Source organism: Tachysurus vachellii, chromosome 20 (genome assembly GCF_030014155.1).
Source record: "Tachysurus vachellii isolate PV-2020 chromosome 20, HZAU_Pvac_v1, whole genome shotgun sequence".
NCBI classification, from domain to species: domain Eukaryota; kingdom Metazoa; phylum Chordata; class Actinopteri; order Siluriformes; family Bagridae; genus Tachysurus; species Tachysurus vachellii.
Window position 1 is genome coordinate 21,315,664 of NC_083479.1, and position 27,814 is coordinate 21,343,477.

At 43.2% G+C, this 27,814-nt stretch overlaps 2 protein-coding genes across 2 annotated transcripts; both read left to right on the plus strand.

Annotated features, from left to right (window-relative positions):
* The first annotated feature begins 1,713 nt into the window (after positions 1 to 1,713).
* slc27a4 (solute carrier family 27 member 4) lies at positions 1,714 to 19,403 on the plus strand. The gene is made up of 13 exons (XM_060895538.1): positions 1,714 to 1,956; positions 5,088 to 5,249; positions 6,458 to 6,852; positions 8,896 to 9,054; positions 9,143 to 9,212; positions 9,437 to 9,528; positions 10,703 to 10,812; positions 12,923 to 13,132; positions 13,481 to 13,607; positions 13,892 to 14,029; positions 14,477 to 14,641; positions 14,768 to 14,914; positions 15,210 to 19,403. The coding sequence occupies exons 2-13, from the start codon at positions 5,089 to 5,091 to the stop codon at positions 15,365 to 15,367; spliced, it is 1,932 nt and encodes a 643-aa protein (XP_060751521.1). The 5' UTR covers positions 1,714 to 1,956; position 5,088; the 3' UTR covers positions 15,368 to 19,403.
* A 523-nt stretch (positions 19,404 to 19,926) lies between these two features.
* On the plus strand, positions 19,927 to 25,171 carry ptgdsa (prostaglandin D2 synthase a). Its single transcript, XM_060896176.1, has 7 exons — positions 19,927 to 20,173; positions 21,350 to 21,489; positions 22,271 to 22,347; positions 22,918 to 23,028; positions 24,008 to 24,109; positions 24,228 to 24,253; positions 25,024 to 25,171. Exons 1-6 carry the CDS (start codon positions 20,078 to 20,080, stop codon positions 24,251 to 24,253), a joined length of 552 nt encoding a protein of 183 aa, XP_060752159.1. The 5' UTR covers positions 19,927 to 20,077; the 3' UTR covers positions 25,024 to 25,171.
* Positions 25,172 to 27,814: the final 2,643 nt, after the last annotated feature.

Genomic DNA, 27,814 nt, shown 5'->3' on the forward strand with positions numbered 1-27,814 from the left:
TTTTCATCTCTCTACAGTGTAAAAAGTCAATGTGTAAAAGTCACTGTTTAAACTGTTAGAGTTTAACTGTAAAATGTTGATGGCTGTAATGTTCCAGTGTTTGTTTTGTTGGAAATAAAAATAATAGACTGTTTGTTCACTTTAGTCAATTCAAAGCACTTTTTCACTCAGTGTTGATCTCAGGACACTTTTTTTGAGTATATAGAGGATGTAGAGGATATAAAGTATATAGAGTATGTAGAGGGTATAGAGAATGTAGAGGATATACAGTATATAGAGTATATAGAGTATATAGCATATCAATCAATCAATCAATCAAATTTTATTTATAGAGCACCTTACAACAGCCAGAAGGAGCACAAGGTGCTTTCCAGTAAAACAACAATAAAAAATAAAATCAATTAGAGCACAATGAACATAAAATAGCAGTTGAAACAGGGTCTACGTGTTAAAAGCTTGTATGAATAAATGAGTTTTATCGCAGTTTTAACTGCGATTTAAAAACACTCAGTACAGTGATAGATCGTAAGTGTGCTGGAAGTGCGTTCCACAGCTTTGGTCCCTTGATGGCAAATGACCAGCCTCCAAACTTCTCATATTTGTATCTGGGAGTGACCAGAGAGGTATGTCCAGAGGAGCGGAGAGATCTGGCTGGTTGGTAGACCTTTATTAATTCTGTGAGGTAGGCCGGGGCCAGACCATTGATGGCCTTGAACACATATATAGAGTATGTAGAGGATATACAGTTTATAGAGTATATAGAGTATGTAGAGTATATAGAGTATGTAGAGGGTATAGAGTATGTAGAGGGTATAGACGATATAGAGGATGTAGAGGATATAGAGTATGTACAGTATATACAGTATATAGAGGACATAGAGGATATAGAGTATATAGAGTATGTAGATTATATAGAGGATGTAGAGGGTATAGACGATATAGAGGATGTAGAGGATATAGAGTATGTACAGTATATACAGTATATAGAGGACATAGAGGATATAGAGTATATAGAGTATGTAGATTATATAGAGGATGTAGAGGATATAGAGGATGTACAGTATATAGAGGACATAGAGGATATAGAGTATATACAGTATGTAGACTATATATAGAGGATGTAGATGAGTTTGTTGACGTCTTACAGGAGCTGGCTTTGTGCACAGGGGTTTGTTTCATGTCAAATCAGGTTTGAGTCTCATACAGTAGTTGCAGTGAAGGGAAGTTATAAAGCTACTGTACAGTCGTGTGCTTTAGTCCTTCTGACAGTGTGAGGAAGACTCTCGTGTGTGTGATGGTAAGGATGTCGACATACTGTCACCTGTACAGAATATACCACGGATTCTGCGGCACTTTGCGCAGACTTGACGCTCACGAACACGCGCTACAACAATGCGCAGGTCCTACTGACACTTTACACGCCTCAGAGCACTGCAGCTAAAATCCTGGACCGACACCAACACACACAAATCACTCTGTAGGGATTACAAAGGCTTCCGTTTTTAATATTCTATCTGATTAGGAGTAGAGGAACAAGTCCAGGTTTACACCGTGATATAGCGACACAACACGCAGTAATATGTGGAATATTTCATCACTTTATTACACTTTAATACACAAGCCCCGCCCACCGCCGTGTCGTCACGGTCGTGCTGGCAGGCGATTGGTTCACACAGCTGTCAGTCAGCGCTTAGTGCCTGAGAACAGGGAAGAGCGGTTTAGCTGAGAAATGATAAGGTCATTGTGTGTGAGTGGCTCCGGTCAGCGTGGCTTTACTAACACATACTGATTAACATCATATGTTTATTATCACTATAATGGAGCGGAGACGAGTCTCAGCGCGCGGATGATTTACTGCACTGATATTTAAAGGAGAAAAAGCCACATTATAGATATAAGCTGATCAAGGTGGCGCTAACGCATCGGGACGGACTGAGAATACACACAAGGCCTCAGGTAATGTCTTTAACACAAACAAATCATCAAATAATCCTCGTTTATAACCGCAGAACGTCCATTTCCGGCGTTTTCTTTATGTATTATTCATTGATTGTGCGCGCGCGCTCGGGCTCGTGCCCGTGCTCGCGCGCGTGCGGCTCCCTCACAGCCTTGTGACAGAGATGCTGCTTTCACTGATTAACGCTCATCTTTCAGACTTTAAGATGAACATTTTATACCTTAGCCATATCTCATCGGTCAGTTCTGAGAAACTGTGTCGATAAACAACTCAGACGAGACGTATTATTAACGTTAGACGTTAAAAACCTCTATTAAGCTCGTTAGCTCTTCCGCATTGAGCTCGTTGCCCTGGAAACAGAATCTTACCGGAAAATGTGGCTGCGGTCGTAAATTGTAATTCATCATCATCGTCATCATTATCATCATCAATCTTACTGATTGATATTAGGGGAGATATTATTATCATCAGTGTGTGTTGCTCGGTTTAGATATCTTACTACATCTTACTACATCTACATCCATCACACTATCATTAGCAATAGGATTATTTTCCTCTATTTATTATTGTGTTATATTGTTATTTCAATATTATCAAAGTTAAAAGGAAACTCCTGAGAACATCCTGCAGTGTCTAGAGCATGTGTGGGGTTTTTTATTTAATTATTCACAGTTATATAGTCTAACATTGTGCTAAAGACCATGTGAGGATGTGCATGTGATCTACAACATAACCTTCACTTGCTCAGACTTTTGTGACACGTCCCAAACTGTCACAGCAAACACAATGGAGGGAACCTGAGTCTGGGTCTGACACCGTCTCAAGTCTGATGAGAAACGGCATCGTTACAGCCGAACACCACCGAACACCACCACCATGTCACTTTATTAAAAGCTCAGACTTTTGAGTTGTGGGAAGTGTCAAGAACCAAAAATGCAACATAACCAGGACCTAAACACTAGACAGGAACATTTAAGTGTGTGTTCTGTGAATTAAGGGTTTGGTTCTTTAATTTCTCCAGTCAAGTGAAATAAACTACTTTCATATTGACTCATAAGTGAAAAAACAAAAAAGATTTGAAACACACTGTTATAATCACCATCTCAGTCTGAGGACGTCATGAAGGCATCATTAAATGGTTAAATACGGAAATGTGTGGACGCTTTGGGCAACCAGTCCGGAAGCATAGAAGAGCTTGAGTTTAGGGCCCTATTTAATGGGTCTACAGGAGATCCGTTAAAGGTTCTGTGTGGAAACCTACAGCAGGGAGGTTCTATACACACACACACTCTCACACACTCTCTCACACACACACACGCACACACACACAGTATATGACTAAGTCAGTGTGGAATTCCGTATTTGTTTGCTGATCTAGTTTCTTTCCAGTTTTACTTCATAGTGATGTCATCTGTCAGTCAGTCTGCACCTCAGTGGGTGGAGTCAGGGGTAATTACAGGGGTTATCACTAGAGTGTGGGGTAGAGAGTAACGTAAACAGGTCAGCTGGCTTAAAGAGCAGTCTAGTATATTTAATCTGTAACTTCAGGTATGATTGTTTCAGCCGTATATCAGGTTGTGATTTTAAAAAGGAAAGTAAACAGGAAAAAGACAAGTTTTTTTTTCTCTGTAAAAGGTTTTCGATTTCAGACAGACATCGGATCAGGCAGCAGCTTTGGAAAGCCAGGAATTCAGTCTGTCGTGTGTGTGTGTGTGTGTGTGAGATAAAGGAGCACATGTCTGCTCCGGTGCAGGTGTGTCCATGTTTGTTTACTCCAAAACAGGAAGTTCAAACTGCTGATTTCCTGCAGCCGTGCAGTGACGTCACGTTGTCCCAATTATTTAGATGGAATTTTCTGTATTTAATCCGTGATCCACTAAAACCCATCATCGTTACACGCTTGAATCCCAGATCACTTCCTGTTCACAGGGGTGTAATGACACTAAGCACCCTGCCTACGTGTCCGTAATGTGAGTGAAGCTTCTTACTCGTCTCTCCTGAGCTGGTCGCTGAGCTGCTACAAGCTTCCACTGTTACAGTAACACAAAAAAAAAATCAGCTCACATAATATAAAAAGGTTCATCTGTGCAAATCTGAAGTATATCAGACATCTTTAAAAACTCACAACGGGATATTTTTTGTCAAACACGATCTCTGGTGAGGAAAACGGACCTGGTTAAAAACCAGGAACACGAGATGGAAGAAAACGATACGGGACAAACATCAGATCAGCTGATACTCACAGTTTTGTGAATTGGGGGAAAAGCTACATGTTATGGTGTTGATCTGTAGCTCAAACATCATCAGGACTCTTTTCTTGTCTGGAACTTTTTGTATGAAGATGTCTCGTGTGTGTATGTGGTCCGGTGCGATCGCTCGATTGATTGATTTTAAATGTCTGTCCTGTCTGTAGCTAGCTTGTGTGCATAGTGCAGCCGTGTAACCATGGTAACCTGAAAGTAAACGGAGGGAGAGCCCTAGTAATAAAATCCTCTGATGTGATGTTTAATTTATGAGTCATGAAGAGGAGGAGGAGTCATGAGGAAGAGTTGTGAGCGTGAGAGCCTTGACTCTTGCCCTGATGAGTTTATAGTGCAGATTAAAGGTCACAGATCGTGTTCCATTCGCGTCTTATCAGCTCCAGATAAGTTTGTTTTCTCTCCTGGTTATTGCTCCTGGTATCAGCGGACATCTCAGCGTTTCTGCTTCACAACGTTCCTCCTGTTATCGCTATAAACGCTGAGCCTGTGTGAAGAAAGCTGTAATTACTGCGGGGACATATGATGATGATGATGATGATACAGATACACTAGATTCAATATGAATGATGTCTCAGTACACTGTGACAGACCAGAACATCTTTTCATTCGAAGCTGCTCATTTCAAGTTAACGTTTTCCACCAAAACTCTGAAATCTGAACAATTATGAATTCATTGGTAGGGTTTTTATTTATTTATTTATTTATTTTTTATTTTTATTTTTAGAAATTATCAAAACATTTATTTAACGTTATGATTTCTGTATAAAGGTCTCACATCTGTCAGCATCATGAGTGAATCATATCAGCTCTTTTAATTCCTACAGAAGATTAACTATGTGTATTGTGATCTTTATCGTGTGTGTGTGTAGGATGTTGCGTCTGGCGTGTACCACCGTGCTGCTCTTCGTGCTCAGGTTACTCCTGGCTTTACCCTGGGTTCAGGTTCTTCCTGCTGTCCTTATCTTCTTCCTGGGAACCGGAGGCTGGACGTCGCTGCGCATCTTTATGAAGACCATCGGCCGAGACCTGCAGTACGAGCCACAACACCACGTCACCGTAAACTTATCCAAATAAAATAACACACATTAAAAAACTCGAAGTTCAGCTGTCTTTTAAATAGTAACTGGAACAAAAATGAAAAAGTTCTGAGTGAAAAAGAAGAAACATCTGAAACGGAGTTAAAACTCCAGAAAACCTGCAAAAGTCCTCTGTTTAAAAATTTTAAATCATTAGCATTTATTTTTACTTTCAGTCAGACGCTTTATGAAACGTGTCTCAGTAAATGTAAATATTCACACGTGCAACTCATTTGAATATGCAAATATTATAAAATCACCGTCCAACGGACCGACGGTCCTGAGCACAAGACCAACGAAATAAGATTCCGATAACAGATTTAACGTTTAATCTACGCAGCAACGTCGGTGCGGAAAATAAAAAAAAAAATATTCTGATGAACATTTAGCATTTATGTTTTGTATAATGTGATCAGGTTCGCTTAAATTTCAATTATAATACATACAAAACACACACACACACACACACACCTCTACTAGAATTCTGTCCTAGCTTCTAGCTTTCACTTTCTACACTTTCTAGCTTTTTAACTTTAATTCTAATTCCCTTTTATTTTATTTGTATGATCATTTTAACATTGTTACAAAGCAGTTTTACAGAAACACAAACTTTACAGTATAAATGATGGCGGTGAGGCGACACTCACTGAGACGATCGTTACTCCGTCCTGCAGTTCAGGATTAGGGGGTTTGTCTGGAGCCTGTAAATCAGCTCTGTCCTGTTCTACAGCTCAACACACTGCAGTGAATTAGATCAGAAACCCAACAGGTTCGAGTCGCTCCGCTGTAACGTAACCAACACGACCTGGAGCTGAGAGACAGCTACAGGAGAGAGGGCCATGTGTCAGGAACAACACGAGGGAGATGGAGCTTCTACACAATAACACACACACACACACACACACACACACACACACACACACACACACACACACACTCAGCTGTTGTCACTTCTGGTCCTGCAGAATATAAACATGTATGAATGAAACTTTAAAATAAAAAGGGAAGCTTTTATATCTCAGATCACAAGATCGTTTGAGGATTTTATATTAACGTAGAAAGTTACTTACCGCTGCTTTAATGTAACTGAAGCTGCTGTATGTTAAGATTCGGACCCTTCTCTGAACCGTGTTTGTTTTCTTCCTCCTTCCCGTGTTCCGCAGTGCGGCCGTGGTGCTGCTGAAAGTGAAGCTGAACGTGAAGCGTCATCTGCGTCAGCGTAACACGATCCCCAAGATCTTCGCCGAAACGCTACAGAAGTACGGCGACAAGACGGCGCTGATCTTTGAGGGCACGGGCGAGCGGTGGAGCTTCAGGCAGCTGGACGAGTACTCCAACCGCGTGGCCAACCTGCTGCACCAGCGCGGCTTCAGGGAGGGCGACGTGGTGGCTCTGTTCATGGAGAACCGCTCGCAGTACGTCGGTCTGTGGCTGGGCATGGCCAAGATCGGCATCGAGGCAGCGCTCATCAACTTCAACCTGCGTCTGGAGGCTCTGGTGCACTGCGTCAACATCTCCAACGCCAAAGCCGTGGTGTTCGGCAGCGAACTGACTGACGGTGAGGGAAACATCATCACACACTCAAACTCATCGTCATGGAGATTTCTCCGTCCTCATCATCAGATCCAGTATTTAAAACATGACAGAAGGAAACCACAGTGTGACCATCGTTACTTTTTATTTTTCTTGATTATTTAAAAACAAATAGTTTTTTTTTACACTTTAAATGATGTTGTTTCTTTCCGAATATCAATCTATAAATTAAAATAAGACACTACGTAAACACAACAAATGTTAATCTAAATATAAACACAATAATGCATTCAAAATAATCATTAAATATTTATTCATTCATTTATTCATTTGAGCACTTATCACTTAATTTTTAAGGGAGAAGGAGGGAGAGAGGGGAAAAGAGAGAGAGAGAGAGAGAGAGAGAGAGAGAGAGGAAGGAAAGGAGGGAGTGTAGGAGGGGAGAGGTGAGGAGGGAGGGGGCAGTGAGGAAAGGGGTAGAGGGAAGTGAAAGCAGCACCACTTCATTAACCCCCTCAGATTAGGACACTGCAGTTGTTCTGGATTTACAGAATGATTGTGAAATAATCAGGAGTTCAATGGAACACACACGAGTCTTTATTCTGTTCACATGAGTCATTATAACTGTTTCTCTTTCTTCTTCCACATAAAAGAAATAAAGTGACTGATTTAAAGTTTTCTGTAAGGAGAATAAATGTTTATCTTATTCAGTGTGGTGAAGGAGTCTCCAGTGTCAGAGCTGTGTACCAGTCAGAGGTGAGGAGAGAGAGAGAGTGAAGGGAGTGAGTGAAGGGAGTGAGTGAAGGGAGTGTGAGTGGAGAGAGTGTGAGTGGAGAGAGTGTGAGTGGAGAGAGTGTGAGTGGAGAGAGTGTGAGTGGAGATCGTGTGAGTGGAGAGAGTGAAGAGAGAGAGAGGGAGTGAGTGAGTGAAGAGAGAGAGAGGGAGTGAGTGAGTGAGTGAGTGAAGAGAGAGAGAGAGGGAGTGAGTGAAGAGAGAGAGAGAGGGAGTGAGTGAGTGAAGAGAGAGAGAGAGAGGGAGTGAGTGAAGAGAGAGAGAGAGAGGGAGTGAGTGAAGAGAGAGGGAGTGAGTGAAGAGAGAGAGAGAGAGGGAGTGAGTGGAGAGGGAGTGAGTGACAGAGAGAGAGAGAAGAGAGTAAAGAGAGACTGATGAGGAAACATCTGATAGGACAGAAGTGACAACAGGGACGAGATCTTCAGAAACATTACATGTAAACAGATAAAAAAGTGTTGTGACGTGACGTACGGCGACGTACGGTGACCCATACTCACAATTTGTTCTCTGCATTTAACCCATCCGCAGTGTGCACACACACACACACACAGCAGTGAACACACAGCGTGAACACACGCACAGCGTGAACACACACCCGGAGCAGTGGGCAGCCATTTATGCTGCGGCGCCCGGGGAGCAGTTGGGGGGTTTGGTGCCTTGATCAAGGGCACCTCAGTCGTGGTATTGCTGGCCCGAGACTCGAACCCACAACCTTAGGGTTAGGAGTCAGACTCTCTAACCATTAGGCCATGATCCGCCCCACAAAGTAGATTGTGAATAATTGTAAACGTTCGTAAGTTGATGTGTGTGAGGAATAAAACACTGAGTCCTAATGAATCCCTTCAGGGAGGTGAGAGTAATAATGGTGAATATGCATGAATATGCAAATAGGACACGCCCTCATCAGCATCTCAGGGTTGTTCATATGAAGTTTAAAAATATGAATCTGTATTTAAAGTGTGTATTATGTCTTTCTGTCTGTCCGTCCCTCTATCTGTCTGTCCGTCTGTCTGTCCGTCTGTCTGTCTGTCCGCCCCCTATTTGTCTGTTCGTCTGTCTGTCCGTCTGTCTGTCTGTCCGTCTCTCTATCCGTCTGTCCCTCTATCTGCCTGTCTGTCTGTCCGCCCGCCCCTCTATCTGTCTGTCCGTCCCTCTATCTGTCTCTCCGACCCTCTATCTGTCTCTCCGACCCTCTATCTGACTGTCCGTCCCTCTTTGTCTGTCTGTCTATCTGTCTGTCCCTCTGTCTGTCCGTCTGTCTGTCTGTCTTTCTCAGCGATGTCTGAGGTGAACAGCTCCATGGGGAAATCTGTAAAGCTCTTCTGTTCTGGTGACTGGGATCCCAAACGAGTTCCTGAAGGAACCGAGTGTTTAGAGCTGCTCCTCCAGGCCGCGCCCACACACAAGCCCAGCCAACCACAGCGAGGCTTCACCGGTACGTCAGCCAATCACATGTTGACAGTTTGTCTGGGCGTGTTAAAGGTCCACATGGTTCTGAATTCTGATCTGATTTTCCCCGTTAGATCGTCTCTTCTACATCTACACATCAGGAACTACAGGAATGCCCAAAGCTGCGATCGTCGTCCACAGCAGGTAGAAAACCTCTCTTTATTTTCCTTCTCCTCTCCTCTCTTCTTCCCTTCTCTCATTTCCTCCTCCTGTCTTTTTTTTTTGCTCCTCTTCTCTTTTCTTCTCTCCTCTCATCTCTTCATTCTTCGTCTCCCTTCGTCTCCCACAATTTAATATTGTGTTTGATTTCCTCTCTTCTTTCTTCTTTCATCATCGTGTGTGTGTGTGTGTGTGTGTGTGTGTTGTAGGTATTACCGTATGGCTGCTCTGGTTTATTACGGTTTCAGGATGCGGCCGGAGGACGTGCTGTACGACTGTCTCCCACTTTACCACTCAGCAGGTAATACGATGCTTGCTGAACACTTCCTGTCAGATAAACTCTACAGGAAGTGTGGAAACAAGGACAGTTCCTCTATTTTATATTATTGCAACTAGTCGAAATCCTTAACATGGTGTGGGGCCTTTGTAGCGGTCAGTCTGAGTGGAGGAGGCGGGGCCTTTTATAGCTGTCAGTCTTACTGGAGGAGGAGGGGCCTTTTATAGCTGTCAGTCTTAGTGGAGGAGGCGGGGCCTTTTATAGCTGTCAGTCTTAGTGGAGGAGGAGGGGCCTTTGTAGCGGTCAGTCTTAGTGGAGGAGGCGTGGCCTTTGTAGCGGTCAGTCTTAGTGGAGGAGGCGTGGCCTTTGTAGCGGTCAGTCTTAGTGGAGGAGGTGGGGCCTTTGTAGCGGTCAGTCTTAGTGGAGGAGGCGGGGCCTTTTGTGGCTGTCAGTCTTAGTGGAGGAGGCGTGGCCTGTGTAGCGGTCAGTCTTAGTGGAGGAGGAGGGGCCTTTGTAGCGGTCAGTCTTAGTGGATAAGGCGGGGCCTTTGTAGCGGTCAGTCTTAGTGGAGGAGGCGTGGCCTTTGTAGCGGTCAGTCTTAGTGGAGGAGGCGTGGCCTTTTATAGCTGTCAGTCTTACTGGAGGAGGCGGGGCCTTTTATAGCTGTCAGTCTTAGTGGAGGAGGCGGGGCCTTTTATAGCTGTCAGTCTTAGTGGAGGAGGAGGGGCCTTTGTAGCGGTCAGTCTTAGTGGATAAGGCGTGGCCTTTGTAGCGGTCAGTCTTAGTGGAGGAGGTGGGGCCTTTGTAGCGGTCAGTCTTAGCGGAGGAGGCGGGGCCTTTTGTGGCTGTCAGTCTTAGTGGAGGAGGCGTGGCCTGTGTAGCGGTCAGTCTTAGTGGAGGAGGCGTGGCCTGTGTAGCGGTCAGTCTTAGCAGAGGAGGCTTGGCCTTTGTAGCGGTCAGTCTTAGTGGATAAGGCGTGGCCTTTGTAGCGGTCAGTCTTAGCAGAGGAGGCGTGGCCTTTGCAGCGGTCAGTCTTAGCAGAGGAGGCGTGGCCTTTGTAGCGGTCAGTCTTAGCAGAGGAGGCGTGGCCTCCCACTTTTCACAGCACACTATTTCATATAAAATTCTCTCTATCCTACAGTTCACTGTAAATCATATTTTATTAGAACTGTCTGTTTTGTTCTGTTCTGTGTCTCAGGGAACATCGTGGGCGTTGGTCAGTGTCTGATCCACGGCATGACCGTTGTCATCAAGAAGAAGTTCTCAGCATCCAAATTCTGGGACGACTGTATAAAATACAACTGCACGGTGAGTCAGACACGGAGACACACATCTTTACACCACACCCATTAGGTTAGGACTCCTTTCTGAAGGTATGAGGCCGACTCCACCCCTTTAGTAAAAATTCCTCTCTGCAGTTTTTGTGAAAAGCTTTTAAGGAGAAATATTTCATACATTCTGTCCTGCTCTGAACAAAAGACAACTCAATCCTCCCATCAGCATTATGGGTAATCTCTCCCCTTTAGTGAAACTTGAACATTACAAGAACATAGCAGCAGAACATCCAGAGCAGTGCACCATGTCATGAAAACGTTGAAACACCACCCAGATCAGGAGAAAAGGTCACGGGTCCAAAGTAAACAGCTCTGACTTCTACTACATTACATTTACAGCATTTGGGGAAGTTCATTCCACCATCTTGGTGCCAGAGCAGAATAGAGACTTGTAGTAAACTTACCTCTTACCCTGAGAGATGGTGGGACCAGTGGAGCAGTGCTGTAGATCTGAGGGTGTGAGGTGCAGTGTGAGGAGTGATGAGGGCTTTGAGATGGTCCATTTTTGGCTTTGTAGGCCAGCATCACTGTTTTGAATCTGATGTGTTCAGCTACCAGAAGCCAGTGGAGGGATCGCAGCAGTGTGGTGGTGTGGAGAACTTTGGCAGGTTGAACACAAGCCGTGCAGCTGCATTTTGGATCATTTGCAGAGGACGGATTGCGTTCATATGTAGACCTGCCAGTAGTGTGTTACAGTAATCCAGTCTAGAAATGACAAGAGACTGAACAAGTACCTGAGCAGCCTGTGTGGACAAAAATGGCCGAATCCTTCTAATGTTGTAGAGAAGAAACTGACATGAGCGAGTCACATTAGCAACATGAGAGGAAAAGGACAGAGTGTCCATGGTTACCCCAAGGTAGTGAGCTGTGGCTGAAGGGGAGATCAGATCGTTATGTAGGGATGTAACAAGATCATGACCTGGGGATGAATCACCTGATGATCAGTAGTTCAGTTTTGTTAGGATTGAGCTTTAACTGATGAGCAGTCATCCATGATGATATTTCTGCCAGACATGCTGAGATCTGATCAGAAGCTGTGGTATCTGAGGGTGGGAAAGAGAAGATAAGTTGTGTATCATCAGCATAGCAGTGGTAAGAGAACCTGTGTGAGGAAATATCTTCACTAAGAGAGTGAGTATACAGGGAGAAAAGAAGAGGACCAAGTACTGAGCCCTGTGGGACACCAGTGGAGAGTCTGTGTGGAGCAGATGTCACTCCACTCCATGTTACCTGATATGAGCGTCCTTCCAGGTAGGAAGTGAACCATTCCCAAGCTGATCCGCAAATCCCAAGACTCCTGAGGGTGGACAAGAGAGTCTTGTGATTGAACGTATCAAACGCTGCTGAAAGGTCTAGGAGGATAAGGATCTAGCAGCATGTAGTTTCTCAGAGACATCCAAAAGGGCTGTCTCTGTGGAATGAGCTGCTTTAAAGCCAGACTGTTGGGATCTTGGAGGTTGTTCTGTGAGAGATAGACAGACAGTTGATTATAGACAATGCGTTCAAGAATATTTGAAAGAAAAGAGAGAAGTGACACCGGTCTGTAGTTACTGATGTCTGATGGATCCAGAGCAGGTTTCTTTAGGATGGGAATAACCCTTGCTCTCTTGAAAGTAGTTGCTACCTGACCAGCTGTTATGGATCTATTGATGATAGTGGTAATGAAGGGCAGAAGGTCTTGTGAGATGGTCTGGAGCATAGTGGAAGGGAGTGGATCCAATGGGCAGGTGGTAGGATTGCAGGACTGGATGAGATGTAAAATCTCTTCTGCTGATAATGTTGAGAAATGCGACAACGATGGAGTGGGGAATCCATCCTGTGAGATGTAAGTGCAGTCGGGGCTGAAGTGAAGGTCCTGCAGATTTCCTCAATCTTCTCCTGGTAGAAAGAAGCAAAGTCTTCTGCAGTCACTACTACTGTCTTTAGGCTGTAACAACACAAAAATATCCAAATCAACCAAATACAAAATGAACAAACTGCTGAATACAGAGACATGAATTTTATTTTAATCTCTCTCTCTCTCTCTCTCTCTCTCTCTCTCTCTCTCTCTCTCTCTCCCTCTCTCTCTCCCCTCTCTCTCTCAGATAGTGCAGTATATCGGTGAGATCTGTCGTTACTTGTTGAATCAGCCAGTGCGGGACGTGGAGCAGCGTCACCGTGTGCGCATGGCTCTGGGTAACGGTCTGCGTCAGTCCATCTGGGAGGAGTTCATGCAGAGATTCAACATACCGCAGATCGCAGAGTTCTACGGAGCCACAGAGTGTAACTGCAGCCTCGGCAACTTCGATAACAAGGTGAGAGCAAGAGAGAGAAACATAACACACACACACACACACACACACACACACACACACACACACACACACACACACACACAGACAGCTTCTCCTGTAATCCACTTCCCAGCTAATGGATTTTGAAGCGAGTGTGTAGGAGTGTATATTGGAGACGTTTCAGATGACGGACATCTGGAATGTTCTAAAAGCTCTGTGCTGCAGGAAACTGGGCTCTGTCGTTTTCTGGATTCTGATTGGATAACAGCTTGTTTACAGTGTGTAATTGCTGATATGATGATGTTTAACATAAATATTATTTCATATATTTAACCTAAATATTGTGTGTGTGTGACTGTGTGTGTGTAGACTGGTGCTTGTGGCTTCAACAGTCGTATCCTGCCCTTCGTCTACCCCATCCGTCTGGTCCGAGTGGACGAAGAGACCATGGAGCTCATCAGAGGACCTGATGGAGTGTGTATACCATGTGGTCCAGGTTAGTACACACACACATACATAAAGACTGTGTAGTGGAAACGTTACACAAAAAGTACAAGAATGCCATAGAAAAACATTTCCACTCAGACTAAAGTAATGGCACCCTTTGACTTTGCCATCATTGTTTACGGCTCGTCTCCAGAGAAACTCCTCCCACTTGCACAGGTACTGCTCTCTGATCTGAAAAGGACAGGTACATGTAGTCTCCCATCAAAGGCCACACTGTCTAATGGAATTAGATGGCATTAGATCCTCAACTGATTTTGTCTCGGTGTTCTCCAGGTGAACCCGGTCAGCTGGTGGGCAGAATCATCCAGAACGACCCCCTGAGACGCTTCGACGGCTACGTTAACCAGGCCGCCACCAGTAAAAAAATCGCACAGAGTGTCTTTAAGAAAGGGGACAGCGCGTACCTGTCAGGTGAGTGTGTGTGTGTGTGTGTGTGTGTGTGTGTGTGTGAGTTGGCAGCACTCAGCTTAAATTTGGTTTGAATGTTTCTGAGACTCTCCACAATCAGTGTGCCAGATGGTTTTATGGGCAGAAGAAGAAGAAAAGGTAGAATAACTTTCGAGTCCAATAGGAACCTTCTGTGCTTAACACTACCCTTATGTTAAAGAACATAAGAAGTTCACCAAGGTGTAAATAATTCTGAGCTCCTCAAAGGTTTCCTCAAGTAGCAGAAAGGTTTCAAGTAGAAGAAAGGGTTCCATAAAGTGACATAAAAAGATCCTTGGAGCAAAAAAGAGTTGTATGAAGAAGTTCTCCTTGGGGTCATTAAAAGTTCCTTAAGGGGGGTATAAAGAGTTGTAGTGAGGAAGAGTGAGGGTGTATGTAGAGCATCGGGTCAGTAACACGGTTCCTCTGCAGGAGACGTGCTGGTGATGGACGAGTTCGGCCACATGTACTTTCGAGACCGTACCGGAGACACGTTCCGCTGGAAGGGTGAGAACGTCTCCACTACTGAAGTGGAGGGAACGCTGAGCCGCCTGCTGGACATGAAGGATGTGGTGGTGTACGGTGTCGAGGTTCCAGGTACCGACGGTCCAACACTTCCTGCTTGTTTATCGTTTCATTACTTGTCTGCTCTGTTAAAGCTTCCGCACTGTTTCTGTCCTCTTCATCCACTGGGACTCTTAACATTTTGTCGTTCCTCTCCAGGCGCTGAAGGTAAAGCCGGCATGGCAGCCATCGCGGACCCGGACCACACCTCAGACCTGGGGAAGTTCAGCAGGGAGCTGGAGAAGGCGCTGCCCCCTTACGCCCGCCCCGTGTTCCTGCGCTTCCTGCCTGAGGTCAACAAGACAGGTGAAGAATAAACATCATCATAACCTGCTTCTGATTCTTCTACCACTGACTCCCTGCTCCTGGGGACTCTTTCTATAAATGTCTCCTTGTTAGAGATTCCGTGCTTTATGAGATCTGTTTGTCACAGAGCTGTTCACGTCCCAGTGAATGAGCTGTTGCTATGGAAACGATAATAAAGCGTACTCGTCTTCCGTCGTTATGTGTTACTGTTGTAAAGAAGAAGCTTGCCGCACAAACGTATGTCTGTCTCAAGCATACACGTGTTACATCTCTCTTTTTACGGTTCCTCTTGCAGGAACCTTTAAGTTCCAGAAGACGGAGCTTCGCCACGAAGGTTTCAACCCGAACGTGGTGTCTGACAAGCTCTACTTCCTGGACTGCACTAAAGGATGCTACGTCGAGCTGGATGCCGAACTCCACCGCAGCATCATCTCGGGGAAGCAAAAATTATGAAGAAACCGCTGCTGACTCCGCCCACTTCCTCGAACATCCCTCATCAGACCCCTCCCCAGGAACCTTCCAACGCCTCGCCCCTTGTTACCTCAGCAACCACAGTGAGGGGCAGCAAGAGCATTCCACCTCCCAGCTCGCTCCTTTACCCGGACACTCGAAGTGCCCCACCCTCCACCCACCGTGGGCAGGATGACACAGACACTGATACGCATCATTATAACGTTTTATGGCACAAGGAGAGAGAGAACACGCCTCCCTCCTCGGTCCGTTCTGCACAACGGCTGCTTGTTTAGAAAGTTGAATCCTGAACGCACCCTGAAAAAAAAACCAACTCTCCGCTCAACGACGTCACGTGTCGGTCATCACACAGCAGCGCAACAGACAGCTGTTAAAGTGACTGTGTGCAAATGCTATTTATTTTAATCTTTTCCTGCACCAAAAAATATTTAAGTTGTAGAATAGCGTCTATTTATAAAACGATGAATTAATTGTGTCGTAAACATCAAATACGTGGTTTGTGTACAGCGTAGGAGCGACTGAGTGCTGCACCTGGCAACCAAGCTGTTCTTCCACACCTGCAGGAGTGTGTCTGTGTGTGTGTCTGTCTGTCTGTGTGTGTCTGTCTGTGTGTGTGTGTGTGTCTGTCTGTCTGTCTGTCTGTGTGTTTCTGTCTGTCTGTGTGTGTCTGTCTGTCTGGGTGTGTGCGCGTGCATGTGTGTGTGTGTGCAGCATTGTGCAGACAGCACCATCAGGTTTTATGTCTGATGTTTCTACACAGATCTGTGTGTGGAGGATCTGGTGTGCGAGGACCAGAAGGTGAAAGGGAACTCATTTTATCGGCATTATTTTTATTTTATTTTAAATCACAGACGTATGGCTGAACAGACGGAGCACTGTGCCTTACCTTGAGCTCAGGCCCTGTCCTAATCCACCTCACGCTATCTGGCTCCCTTTTCCATATCTTCCTCCTCATTCCTTCTGGATTTCCTTCTTCGCTCCTTTGCTTGTTGGCTCTCATTAGAAAATAATTACGTATCGATAATCACCTGCATAACACATCACGATATTAACCGACGATCCGTTCCTACCGTTTTGTCCTGAAGTCACAGAATTACAGCACTGAGGATTCCAGAGTGTATGATTAGGGAATTCCCAGCTGCACTTTACGCTAGAATTTCCGTTCTGCTTAATGAACGCATCGTAACCCGACGTTCGCGCTCTCCGTCGTCGAGCCGATCTTGTGGGCGTGGCCTGTCTGCAGCTTTATTTCCACTAGTAACTCCATGTAATCATTTCTAAATCCAAAATTAATAACAGATTAGATTTGATTAGATTAGATAAACTAGTTGTACTGGAGCTGACAGGAGGAGCCAGTAAACCGAAGATGCGTCGCGCCGCACTCGGGATCGGACGACAAGACGGTCATTTGGATCGGATTCGCCCGAGTAGAACTGAGCAAATGGAGTCACAGTTCAGTGTAAAAAGGAAACGATTGTCTGTCATTTTGTGGCTCGTGGATGTGAACACAGAGTTAGACTTCAGTTTAAATGTGACACATGGTCATCTCTGTGTGTGTGTGTGTGTGTGTGTGTGTGTGTGTGTGTGTGTGTGTGTGTGTGTGTGTGTGTGTGTGTGTGTGTGGGCGCATGCGCGCTCATGACGGCTCGCTGTAGCATGAGTCACTATTTTAAGAAATACAAAGGGAAGATAATCAGACATGCTAATGCTAATGTGGATTGGATTTGATGCAATTTTTTTTTTATAAATACATTCCAGAGTCTAAGATCAGAACAAAATGAAGTTTATAAATTAAGAGTTAATATAAACTTTCTATTGGGTATAAAGTTAAAATGGAGGTTTATCGTGCACTCTGCTGTCTCTACTGTTGTTTTTATATTTTTATTGTAATTGTTTTTTGTTTTTTGCATTTATTTATTTATTTTTCAGAACATTTGTTTGTAATCGTCATGGATTGACCAGCTTTAATTATGTTTCTTGGTTTATTTTGTATTCTGTGTGTGTGTGTGTGTGTGTGTAGGGGGAGGGGGGGGTCGGTCCAATGAAGCAGAGCGTCGTCACGGTGCTACTTTGCAGAGGCTTTCTCCCGACTTTGCGTCACAGTTGAAGAGATTTGTTTTTATTTTAATTCGCAGTATGAGAGGTGAAGCCTCCTTATTACTTGAGTGCTGATTGGCTGAAATGGAGATTATGTTCCAAATGTCCTCTGATGTCAGTTTTAATCTTGGATTTGAAACGGGTCACGGCACCAGAATCTGAATCTGAATTCTGATCCTGTGGATATGAAACTCAACAACACAACCTGGTACACAATTCCTAGTAAAAGCAGAATATTCAGCCAGATATCAAACCACCAGGTCAGACTGTTGTGTTTGAGTTTCTCCAGAGCTCCAAACACACACACACAGTGTTGAGTTCTCTTGGAAACAGGATGTAGTTCCATGTTCTGGCCTGTAGGTGTGTCAGTGTGAGTCCTCACTGGACCAAACCTGGGCTTCATTCCAAAAACAGCTGATTAATATTTCTGTGTCGAAATCCATCCGTGTGTGTGTTTGAGCACAGAGAGAGGGATTGTGGGTAAATGTTTTGAGCAGCTACATGTTTCTAATTAAATAATGAGCGTGACTCCACCTACAGGTGAACTGTGGCACAGCGGTGTGTTCCACTGCTTACCACAAACGTTATAAATTGTGGAATTTGTCACCAGTTCATAGGAACATCATCCCAAAAAACTGAACAGTGAAGAGACAGTAAAACGTTTGTGTTTGTTGTCAGCAGACTGAATCACCATCACCTGCACCATCGCACGCTTCACACGTAGCTGTTCATCTAACAAGATCAAGCTGACCCTCTGATTATGGGGTTTAGTAGCACTGTGGGTTTAAACAGTCTCTCATCCTCTCACTCTTGTGCTGTCGTTTATCTCTCTCTGTCTGTCTCTCTCTCTTTCTCTCTGTCTCTCTCTCTCTCTCTCTCTCTCTCTCTCTCTCTCTCTCTCCCCTCTATGTGTTCACAGAACTATAAATCAGCCCTGATGCCCAGAACGGCAGCTTCATTTCATGACTTTAACGCTTTCTTCCTTCTTTTGTTTAAATGAGGTTTTTACTTTGTTGTTTTTTGACACGATGGTGTGTGAATGCTTCTGTGACAATGTTCTGTACACACACACTGAGCACTTTATTAGGAACACTGCACTCCCCTGACAGAACCTCACTCTGCTCTCAGAACACATCACTTCTTCATGCCATGGATTCCACCAGGTGACGTTCAGGTCCATGAGACATGGACGTTTTCACGTTGAGACTCTATCGTGAATCCCACGTGTTCTGCTGACACGAGGCAGGTTGGATCCATGAGTTTTATGCTTTATTTCCCGTTCTGCTGGTTGACGTGAACGTGACACGAAGCTGCAGCTCTTTACCTGCAGGACTGAACTCACTGCACTGCTGCCACCTGATTGGCTGATTAGAGAACTGCATGAATGTGGTGGTGTTCAGGTGTTCCTAATAAAGTGCTCAGCCAGGGTTTAGAGCTGTGTGTTTTGATCTGTTTGTTATATTTAATCTTCCAAAATGATGAATGACCAAGAAGGGTTTTTTTGGGTGGAGTTGGGAACGGTTCGGTTGCATGTTAACTGAAGGTGGAGATCAACATCAAGTTATTTTTGTTTCCAAGTAAAAATAAAACCAAGTAAAAATGCTAGCTGGGAAACAGGAATGTGGTGACGGAAATGAACCATCAACTGTGTGAGCGTCTTCGTTCTCCTGACCGCCGTCTCCACGCTTCTCATTTCTCCACTCGGTACTCAGGAACAACGTGTTAGCTTCTGAAAAAGGGGAAAGTGTGTCGGGTTTGTGAACAGTGCTCTGTGTGTGTGTGTAGGGGGAGGTGTGTGTGGTGTGCATGTCACACTGAAGTCCTCTTGTCTCTGACTAGCTCTATAATCTGCTTTTCAGAAGGAAAAATAAAAACATGGCATCCGAGATTCAACATTAATAAAAAAAAATCTATAAAGTTCTACTTGTTGATTTTTTTTTTTTTTAAATAAAAATAAACTCCAAATAAAAAATATTTTTTGTCCAATAAGGATTATAGTTGAAGCCTGTTTAATAATAATAATAATAATAATACAGAACAAAGATCTACACAAATTCTTCACAGTGAAACATTACACTGATTACAAAAGTCCCCCCATCGTTTCTCTATCATTCAGGATGTTGTGAGATGTGATGCATTCTGGGAAAATTCAGAAATTCATGATAAACGTTCAGTGCAGAGGATCCAGAAAGGAGAAGGTGTTTAGAGGATATAAAGAAGGACAAAAGGCAATTCAAAGAAAATGTCTCGAAATAAAAAGAATGAACAGGAAGAAAAAAAAGTGTACTGAGACCAAAAAGAGAATGAAGAAAGAAAAGAACATTTTATACAAATATTTTTGAAAATTGAAGATAAAACAGAATAAAGCACTCAGAACGTCATTTTGTCTCGGGGTGCACAAACTTTTGCACTTGCATGTATGTAAGCACACAACTGTCTTTATTTTTCCACCTTCTTCTGAAAAGCGACTTTGTTTGAGCCCAGCCCCGTTTCTGATTGGCCGGCTCGCCGAGTGGGCGGAGCTCTGTGTCCTGGCTCCATCCTGCTCCAGCTGTTTTTGTTCAGTCTGTTTTTTTCCCCTTCTGGAGTTCCACAATGAAGATCACACTGTTGAGCATCACCGTGATCATCGCACTCCTGATGGAGGTCCGTGCTGACATCCAGCCGCAGAAGAACTTTGACCTGAAGAGGGTGAGAGGAACTTCAAGGAGTTGTGAGAGTGTTGTGTGGAGGAGAGTTTTCTCCTGGAGTGTGTTTGAGGTGGAGATACAGTTCCTCGGTCAGGTCTGCTTCTCCTTCAGCTTCTCCAGCAAACATCTCCTGAAGATTACAAAGCTCTCATTTCAATATTTCTGATTTACATTTATAAAAGTTTCTGAAATGTCTAGATTGAAATGAAGACATGGGTTTAATAATAAGATTAACGTTATTCAGAACATTTATTGTCTTGTGGATTAATACGTTTCTCAAATCAAACATCTCGACAGGATGGTATGAATATCACTTAGAACAGTTCCTGTGTTCCCACGTCTTCTGTAAACAGTAACGTCACCTAGCAGCTAAGCTAACTGCTAACAAACTAGCTCAATGATTCAACACTGTCGCTCATAATTTGCATATCAGAGCTAATTGGTGGAAAAAAGTTTGTTTAGTGACATCATAAAGACAGGAGTCGAAAGAAAGAGAAAAAGAAGAGAAAGAGGAACAAATAAAGAACAAATTAAAGAAAGACAGAAGAGACATGAAAAAGAAGGCAAGAAAGTAAAAACTAGTGCATGATAAAATCTATTTTTTGTAAAAAAAAAAAAAAAAAAAGGCACATCAAGAAAATAATTAACAAAAGTGCAAAAACAATAAATAGGTAAAGATAAAAGGCAGGAAACTAAAAAATACATTTATTAATTTTTCCTTTTTTCCCTCCAGTTGAAAAATAAATAAAAAAGAAAGAAAAAAGAAAAGGAAACTCTCCCTTAAACTCTCCCTTAAACTCATCCTTAAACTCATCCTTAAACTCTCCCTTAAACTCATCCTTAAACTCATCCTTAAACTCTCCCTTAAACTCATCCTTAAACTCATCTTTAAACTCATCCTTAAACTCATCCTTAAACTCATCCTTAAACTCATCCTTAAACTCATCTTTAAACTCATCCTTAAACTCATCCTTAAACTCATCCTTAAACTCTCCCTTAAACTCATCTTTAAACTCATCTTTAAACTCATCCTTAAACATGCATGTATACTGATGTGATGCTCAGGATGAAGCTCTGATCCTGATCCAGCTCTGATCCTGCTCTGATCCTGAAGTGAAGGTGCGGTTAGATGGAGGCGTAACGACGTGACATGACGTAGCGATGTGCCTGTGTTCAGTTCGCAGGTCGGTGGTACCGTGTGGGCTTGGCGTATAACTCCCCCAGCTTCACTCGGCACAGGAACAAGCTGACCATCTGCATGGGTGTAGTGGAGCCCAAGGAGAACGGAGATGTCCAGATGACAGTGTGGAAAAGCAAGTGAGTGCTAACAACAAACCCCTTCAGCACCAACACGACCGGGTCGTGGTACATCTCATCTGTTTTGTGCTGACTTACAGAAACTCAGCACTTCCTCCCTTTGTTGTTTGAAATTGGACAGATTTAGTCTTTATTCATCACCTTATTTCATTTAGCCACACCCACAAAACTCAATAAGAACTCCACATTAACATTCATTCATTCATTCATCTTCTACCGCTTATCCGAACTACCTCGGGTCACGGGGAGCCTGTGCCTATCTCAGGCGTCATCGGGCATCAAGGCAGGATACACCCTGGACGGAGTGCCAACCCATCGCAGGGCACACACACACACACTCATTCACTCACGCAATCACACACTAGGGACAATTTTCCAGAGATGCCAATCAACCTACCATGCATGTCTTTGGACCGGGGGAGGAAACCGGAGTACCCGGAGGAAACCCCCGAGGCACGGGGAGAACATGCAAACTCCACACACACAAGGTGGAGGCGGGAATCGAACCCCAACCCTGGAGGTGTGAGGCGAACGTGCTAACCACTAAGCCACCGTGCCCCCTTTCCACATTAACATAAACCCATTAAATCAGTGTCTTAATGACTGAATGAATAAATAAGAGTTTTATCAAATCTCAGCAATCTCATTTATCCACTTAATATAATTTGACACCAAATAATCAAAATTACTTTTATAGAAATTTACACAATATGTGGCAGTTTGTGTTGTAAAGTGTGTATGGTGTAACGCTCTATGTGTGTGTGTGTGTGTGTGTGTGTAGGTCGTCCATCTGCCAGAAAGAAGTCTACAAATATGAGAAGACGTCTGTACCTGGCGTGTTCACCTACTTTAGCACACGTTAGTACTTCACTTACCTGTCAGCTGTCCAAGAGTCGCACCGTATGAACAACTACATACGTAAAGAGAAAGATTCAAATCAGTCAGAACCGACTCTGTTACTGACTCCGTTAAAGACTCCGTTACCAAACAGACTCCGTTACCAAACAGACTCCTTTTCCATGCTGAACCAAATCATATCTAGTCAGTAATGAATCAAAATGTACCTAATCATGTCAGTGCTGAGTCGTGGATGTGGACGTTTGGAACAACGTGTGACAGTAACCTTGTGAAAGAAAGAAAGAAACAAAGAAAGAAAGAAAGAAAGAAAGAAACAAAGAAAGAAAGAAAGAAAGAAAGAAAGAAAGATTACCCAAGTAATTAATCAGTCAATAAATTAATTAATTGGTGTTGGTTAAAAAGAGAAATAACTTTAATCCAAAAAAGAAAATTCTATGAAAAAAACATATACAAGTTAAAAGAAAGAAAGAAAATTAGATTATGAAAGGAAAAGATGAAAAAGCTGAAAAAAAGCAGTATAATGACATGTCTGGGGTCATGAGGTCATGTGACTGTGTGTTTCCTCCACAGGACACAGCAGGGTGAAGGACATCACTGTGGTGGAAACTAACTACAGCGAGTTTGCTGTGATTTATAAACACAAGAAGTTCAACAGGGAATTCACTCAGGTGTCTCTGTACAGTGAGTCAATCAGACACACGTCTCCTCCACACGTTCCTACGCTAACACACGTCTCCTCCACACGTTCCTACGCTAACACACGTCTCCTCCACACGTTCCTACGCTAACACACGTCTCCTCCACACGTTCCTACGCTAACACACGTCTCCTCCACACGTTCCTACGCTAACACACGTCTCCTCCACATGTTCCTACGCTAACACACGTCTCCTCCACACGTTCCTACGCTAACACACGTCTCCTCCACATGTTCCTACGCTAACACACGTCTCCTCCACATGTTCCTACGCTAACACACGTCTCCTCCACACGTTCCTACGCTAACACACGTCTCCTCCACACGTTCCTACGCTAACACACGTCTCCTCCACATGTTCCTACGCTAACACACGTCTCCTCCACATGTTCCTACGCTAACACGTGTCTCCTCCACACGTTCCTACGCTAACACGTGTCTCCTCCACACGTTCCTACGCTAACACGTGTCTCCTCCACACGTTCCTACGCTAACACGTGTCTCCTCCACACGTTCCTACGCTAACACGTGTCTCCTCCACACGTTCCTACGCTAACACGTGTCTCCTCCACACGTTCCTACGCTAACACGTGTCTCCTCCACACGTTCCTACGCTAACACGTGTCTCCTCCACACGTTCCTACGCTAACACGTGTCTCCTCCACACGTTCCTACGCTAACACACGTCTCCTCCACGTTCCTACGCTAACACGTGTCTCCTCCACACGTTCCTACGCTAACACGTGTCTCCTCCACACGTTCCTACGCTAACACGTGTCTCCTCCACACGTTCCTACTCTAACGCACATCTCCTCCACACGTTCCTACGCTAACACACGTCTCCTCCACACGTTCATATTCTAACACACGTCTCCTCCACACGTTCATATGCTAACACACGTCTCCTCTAACACACGTGTGTTAGTGTAGTTTTACTCGCTTGCTGTTTGGTTTGTTTTTCAGGTCGTAGTCAGAAGTTGAGACCAGAATTGATTGAGAAGTTTAAAAAATACGCCATGCAGCATGGCTTCCCTGAAGAGTCCATTATAATTCCGCCACCAGCAGGTAAACACACACACACACACACACACAGAGAACAATGTGTACATTATACTGTTTAATACACCATATACAGTCATGTCATGGTCACGTCACTGCCTCCACTTTGCTTCTCTTTCCTCAGATAACTGTCCACTCACACGCCACTGAGTGAGTAAACAAACACACACATACACACACACACCCACACTCACACACACACAGGTTACAGTGGTGTTCACTCTAATCTCTCCAGTAAATAAACCGTGTACATCAGAAAGTTCTCTGCATGCTTATATGACGGTTCCTCACAGGTTCTTTCTGGATTTTTACAATGAACGAAAGAACAAAATTAAAATAAGGAAAGAAACTAAAAGAAATCAGAATCCTTGTAAGTGTTGGTGTGTTATAAAGCTGATGCAAACGTTTCTAAAACTTTTTATGAATAATGAAAAATTCTATTTTTCTGACAGGATTTTAATTTGGAATGTAAAAGTTTTTTTTGGTTCTTCTTTGAACTTTAGGAGTATAATAATAATAAACACCGGTCAGTTTGCTTATTTCTCTTCTTCTTCTTCTTCTTCTTCTTCTTCATCTTCTTCTTCTTCTTCTTCTTCTTATTATTATTATTATTATTATTATTATTAGTAGTAGTAGTAGTAGTAGTAGTGGAGTTTGTGGTTCTTCGAAAGAGAGAAACCCTTAAAAAAAAAACCCTTTCACACAGTAATTTCTTCCATGATTACGTTTAGTGAACAATTCTGTGCTGAATACTCACATATTCAATCATCACGTTGGTGGAACCCAATAAAAGTTCCACTCAAGAACCATTTTTTCAAGCTAAGAATGGTTAAAGTCTGAAGCCCTGAAACACTCTGCCATGCAGTATACAGTGACAGACAGAAGGAGAACCACATCTGCTGATGTTTCTGTTTTTTCAGTGTGGTGTTGGATCACAGCACAGCATGAGTGAGATGAGCCTCAGACTGAATGTTGTCTACAGAGATGAGTGAGTCTGGACCATGAGGCTCGATCAGAACAACAGGATCTCAATCAGCTGTTAATGTTAATAAAGTTCCGGTGTCTGTGACTCTGAGTCTCTGTAAGCTGAGACGCTGCAGGTACTTTGACATGTTGGGACTTATTTTAAATCCGTTCATTTAATAAAATGTAAGCATTTTGGTCTTTATGATGAATGAGATGTTTTGACAGCAGATTTATTACTATAGTTTAAGATAAAATGTTTTATAGATTTGTAGTTGAACAAAAATAAATTAATAAGAAAAACTATTTACCTGAATTGTTACTTTTACCTGTAGATTGATTTCTTGAGATTATGATCGAAATGTACAAAAAAAATAAAAATGTGTCCAGTCTGTGTGTGTGTGTGCGTGTGTGTGTGTGTGTGTGTGTGTGTGTGTGCGTGTGTGTTTGTGTGTGTGTAAACAATAACTATTAATAGTATTATTATGGTCTCGTTTTTTGCTCTATTTCACCCCCTAGTGGAATAGCACCGATTAGCTCTTGCGCTTTTTTAGAATATTTATTTTTTAATTGTGGTCCACAAAACGATTTCATTCAACAAAACTAAATTCAAATCAGAACCTGTGTGTCTGTGTGTGTTTTTGTGTGTCTGTGTGTGTGTGTGTGTGTCTGTGTGTGCGTGTTTTTCTGTGTGTCTGTGTGTGTTTTTGTGTGTCTGTGTGTTTCTGTGTCTGTGTGTGTGTCTGTGTGTTTCTGTGTGTGTTTTTGTGTGTCTGTGTGTTTCTGTGTGTCTGTGTGTGTTTCTGTGTGTCTGTGTGTGTTTTTGTGTGTTTGTGTGTTTCTGTGTGTGTGTCTGTGTGTGTTTTTGTGTGTCTGTGTGTGCGTGTGTTTCTGTGTGTCTTTGTGTCTCTGTGTGTGTGTCTGTGTGTGTGCGTGTGTTTCTGTGTGTCTGTGTGTCTCTGTGTCTGTGTGTTTCTGTGTCTGTGTGTGTCTGTGTGTTTCTGTGTGTGTTTTTGTGTGTGTTTTTGTGTGTCTGTGTGTGTTTTTGTGTGTTTCTGTGTTTCTGTGTGTGTGTCTGTGTGTGTTTTTGTGTGTCTGTGTGTGTGCGTGTGTTTCTGTGTGTCTCTGTGTCTCTGTGTGTGTGTCTGTGTGTGCATGTTTTTCTGTGTGTCTGTGTGTGTTTTTGTGTGTCTGTGTGTTTCTGTGTGTGTGTCTGTGTGTGTTTTTGTGTGTCTGTGTGTGTGCGTGTGTTTCTGTGTGTCTCTGTGTCTCTGTGTGTGTGTCTGTGTGTGCATGTTTTTCTGTGTGTCTGTGTGTGTTTTTGTGTGTCTGTGTGTTTCTGTGTCTGTGTGTCTGTGTGTTTCTGTGTGTGTTTTTGTGTGTTTGTGTGTGCGTGTGTTTCTGTGTGTCTGTGTGTCTCTGTGTGTGTGTCTGTGTGTGCGTGTTTTTCTGTGTGTCTGTGTGTGTTTTTGTGTGTCTGTGTGTTTCTGTGTCTGTGTGTTTCTGTGTCTGTGTGTTTCTGTGTGTCTGTGTGTGTCTCTGTGTGTTTTTGTGTGTCTTTCTGTGTGTTTTTGTGTGTTTCTGTGTGTGTGTGTGTGTCTGTGTGTTTTTGTTTGTCTGTGTGTCTGTGTGTATTTCTGTGTGTCTGTGTGTGTTTTTGTGTGTCTGTGTGTTTTGTGTGTTTCTGTGTGTATGTGTGTGTCTGTGTGTATTTCTGTGTGTCTGTGTGTATTTCTGTGTGTCTGTGTGTGTTTTTGTTTGTCTGTGTGTTTTGTGTGTTTCTGTGTGTATGTGTGTGTCTGTGTGTATTTCTGTGTGTCTGTGTGTATTTCTGTGTGTCTGTGTGTGTTTTTGTGTGTCTGAGTTACCTGATTTAATGAACCCTCTGATTGGACGCTTCTACATCACGTGATCACACACGTCATATTGATATGTAAAAAACTGGGGAAAAGTGTAAAAGTGTTCCAAAAATATTTTATGAACATAATATTTCTTTAGCTCTTTAGCTCAGGTAGCTCAGGTAGCTCAGCTCTCGTCTCCACTGTGTAAGTGTTAAACATCTCACAGCTTTAATCATTTAATACTCTGATAATAAGTCAACTGTCAGTGTTATTAACCACATAAACACGTGTGTGTAGCGGATTTAAACCTCACTGTTTACTGAAAGGAAACCAGAGGAAAGGCCTTTAACAGGTGAGTCACATGACTGCGTTTAACAAGGGAGCCGTGTCGGGGTTTTATACACAGATGGATGGGAGCTTAGTTTGAAAACACTCAGACACACAAAAACACACAGACACACACACAGACACACAAAAACACACTCAGACACACAAAAGCACACAGACAAACAAAAACACACAGACACACACATAGCTCATATTATTTTTTGTCTCTATTCCTTTTTCTGTCCTTTTTATTTATTTTAAAAATGCAATTTTAGTGCATAGTCCCTAATATCCTCTGAAAATAAAATAATAATAAAATACATAAAAAAATTAATGATGTTCTGTGGAAATCTGTTACCTTTAAAACATGTATATGATGCAGCATTAAGTAGAGCTTTAAGTAAACAGAAAATAAAATTCTGAGGCTTGTTGTGTTACAGTATTTTTCCATTTGACCTTTGAATGCCCTTCAAACCCTTGACGGTCTGTAAATACTGTAACACCAATCTCTAATCCCAAATCCACTTACCCAGATTAAGCTTTCCAGATTATTTGTCTTGTATTTCGTGTGTATTTTTAG

Excerpts from the sequence above, each read along its gene's own strand:
- slc27a4 (XM_060895538.1), top strand. The coding sequence starts at position 5,089 with ATGTTGCGTCTGGCGTGTACCACCGTGCTGCTCTTCGTGCTCAGGTTA. Across the intron at positions 6,853-8,895 it reads CGGCAGCGAACTGACTGACG|CGATGTCTGAGGTGAACAGC; the intron begins GTGAGGGAAACA and ends TGTCTTTCTCAG. Across the intron at positions 14,642-14,767 it reads GTACGGTGTCGAGGTTCCAG|GCGCTGAAGGTAAAGCCGGC; the intron begins GTACCGACGGTC and ends GTTCCTCTCCAG.
- ptgdsa (XM_060896176.1), top strand. The coding sequence starts at position 20,078 with ATGAAGATCACACTGTTGAGCATCACCGTGATCATCGCACTCCTGATG. Across the intron at positions 21,490-22,270 it reads ATGACAGTGTGGAAAAGCAA|GTCGTCCATCTGCCAGAAAG; the intron begins GTGAGTGCTAAC and ends GTGTGTGTGTAG. Across the intron at positions 23,029-24,007 it reads CACTCAGGTGTCTCTGTACA|GTCGTAGTCAGAAGTTGAGA; the intron begins GTGAGTCAATCA and ends TTTGTTTTTCAG.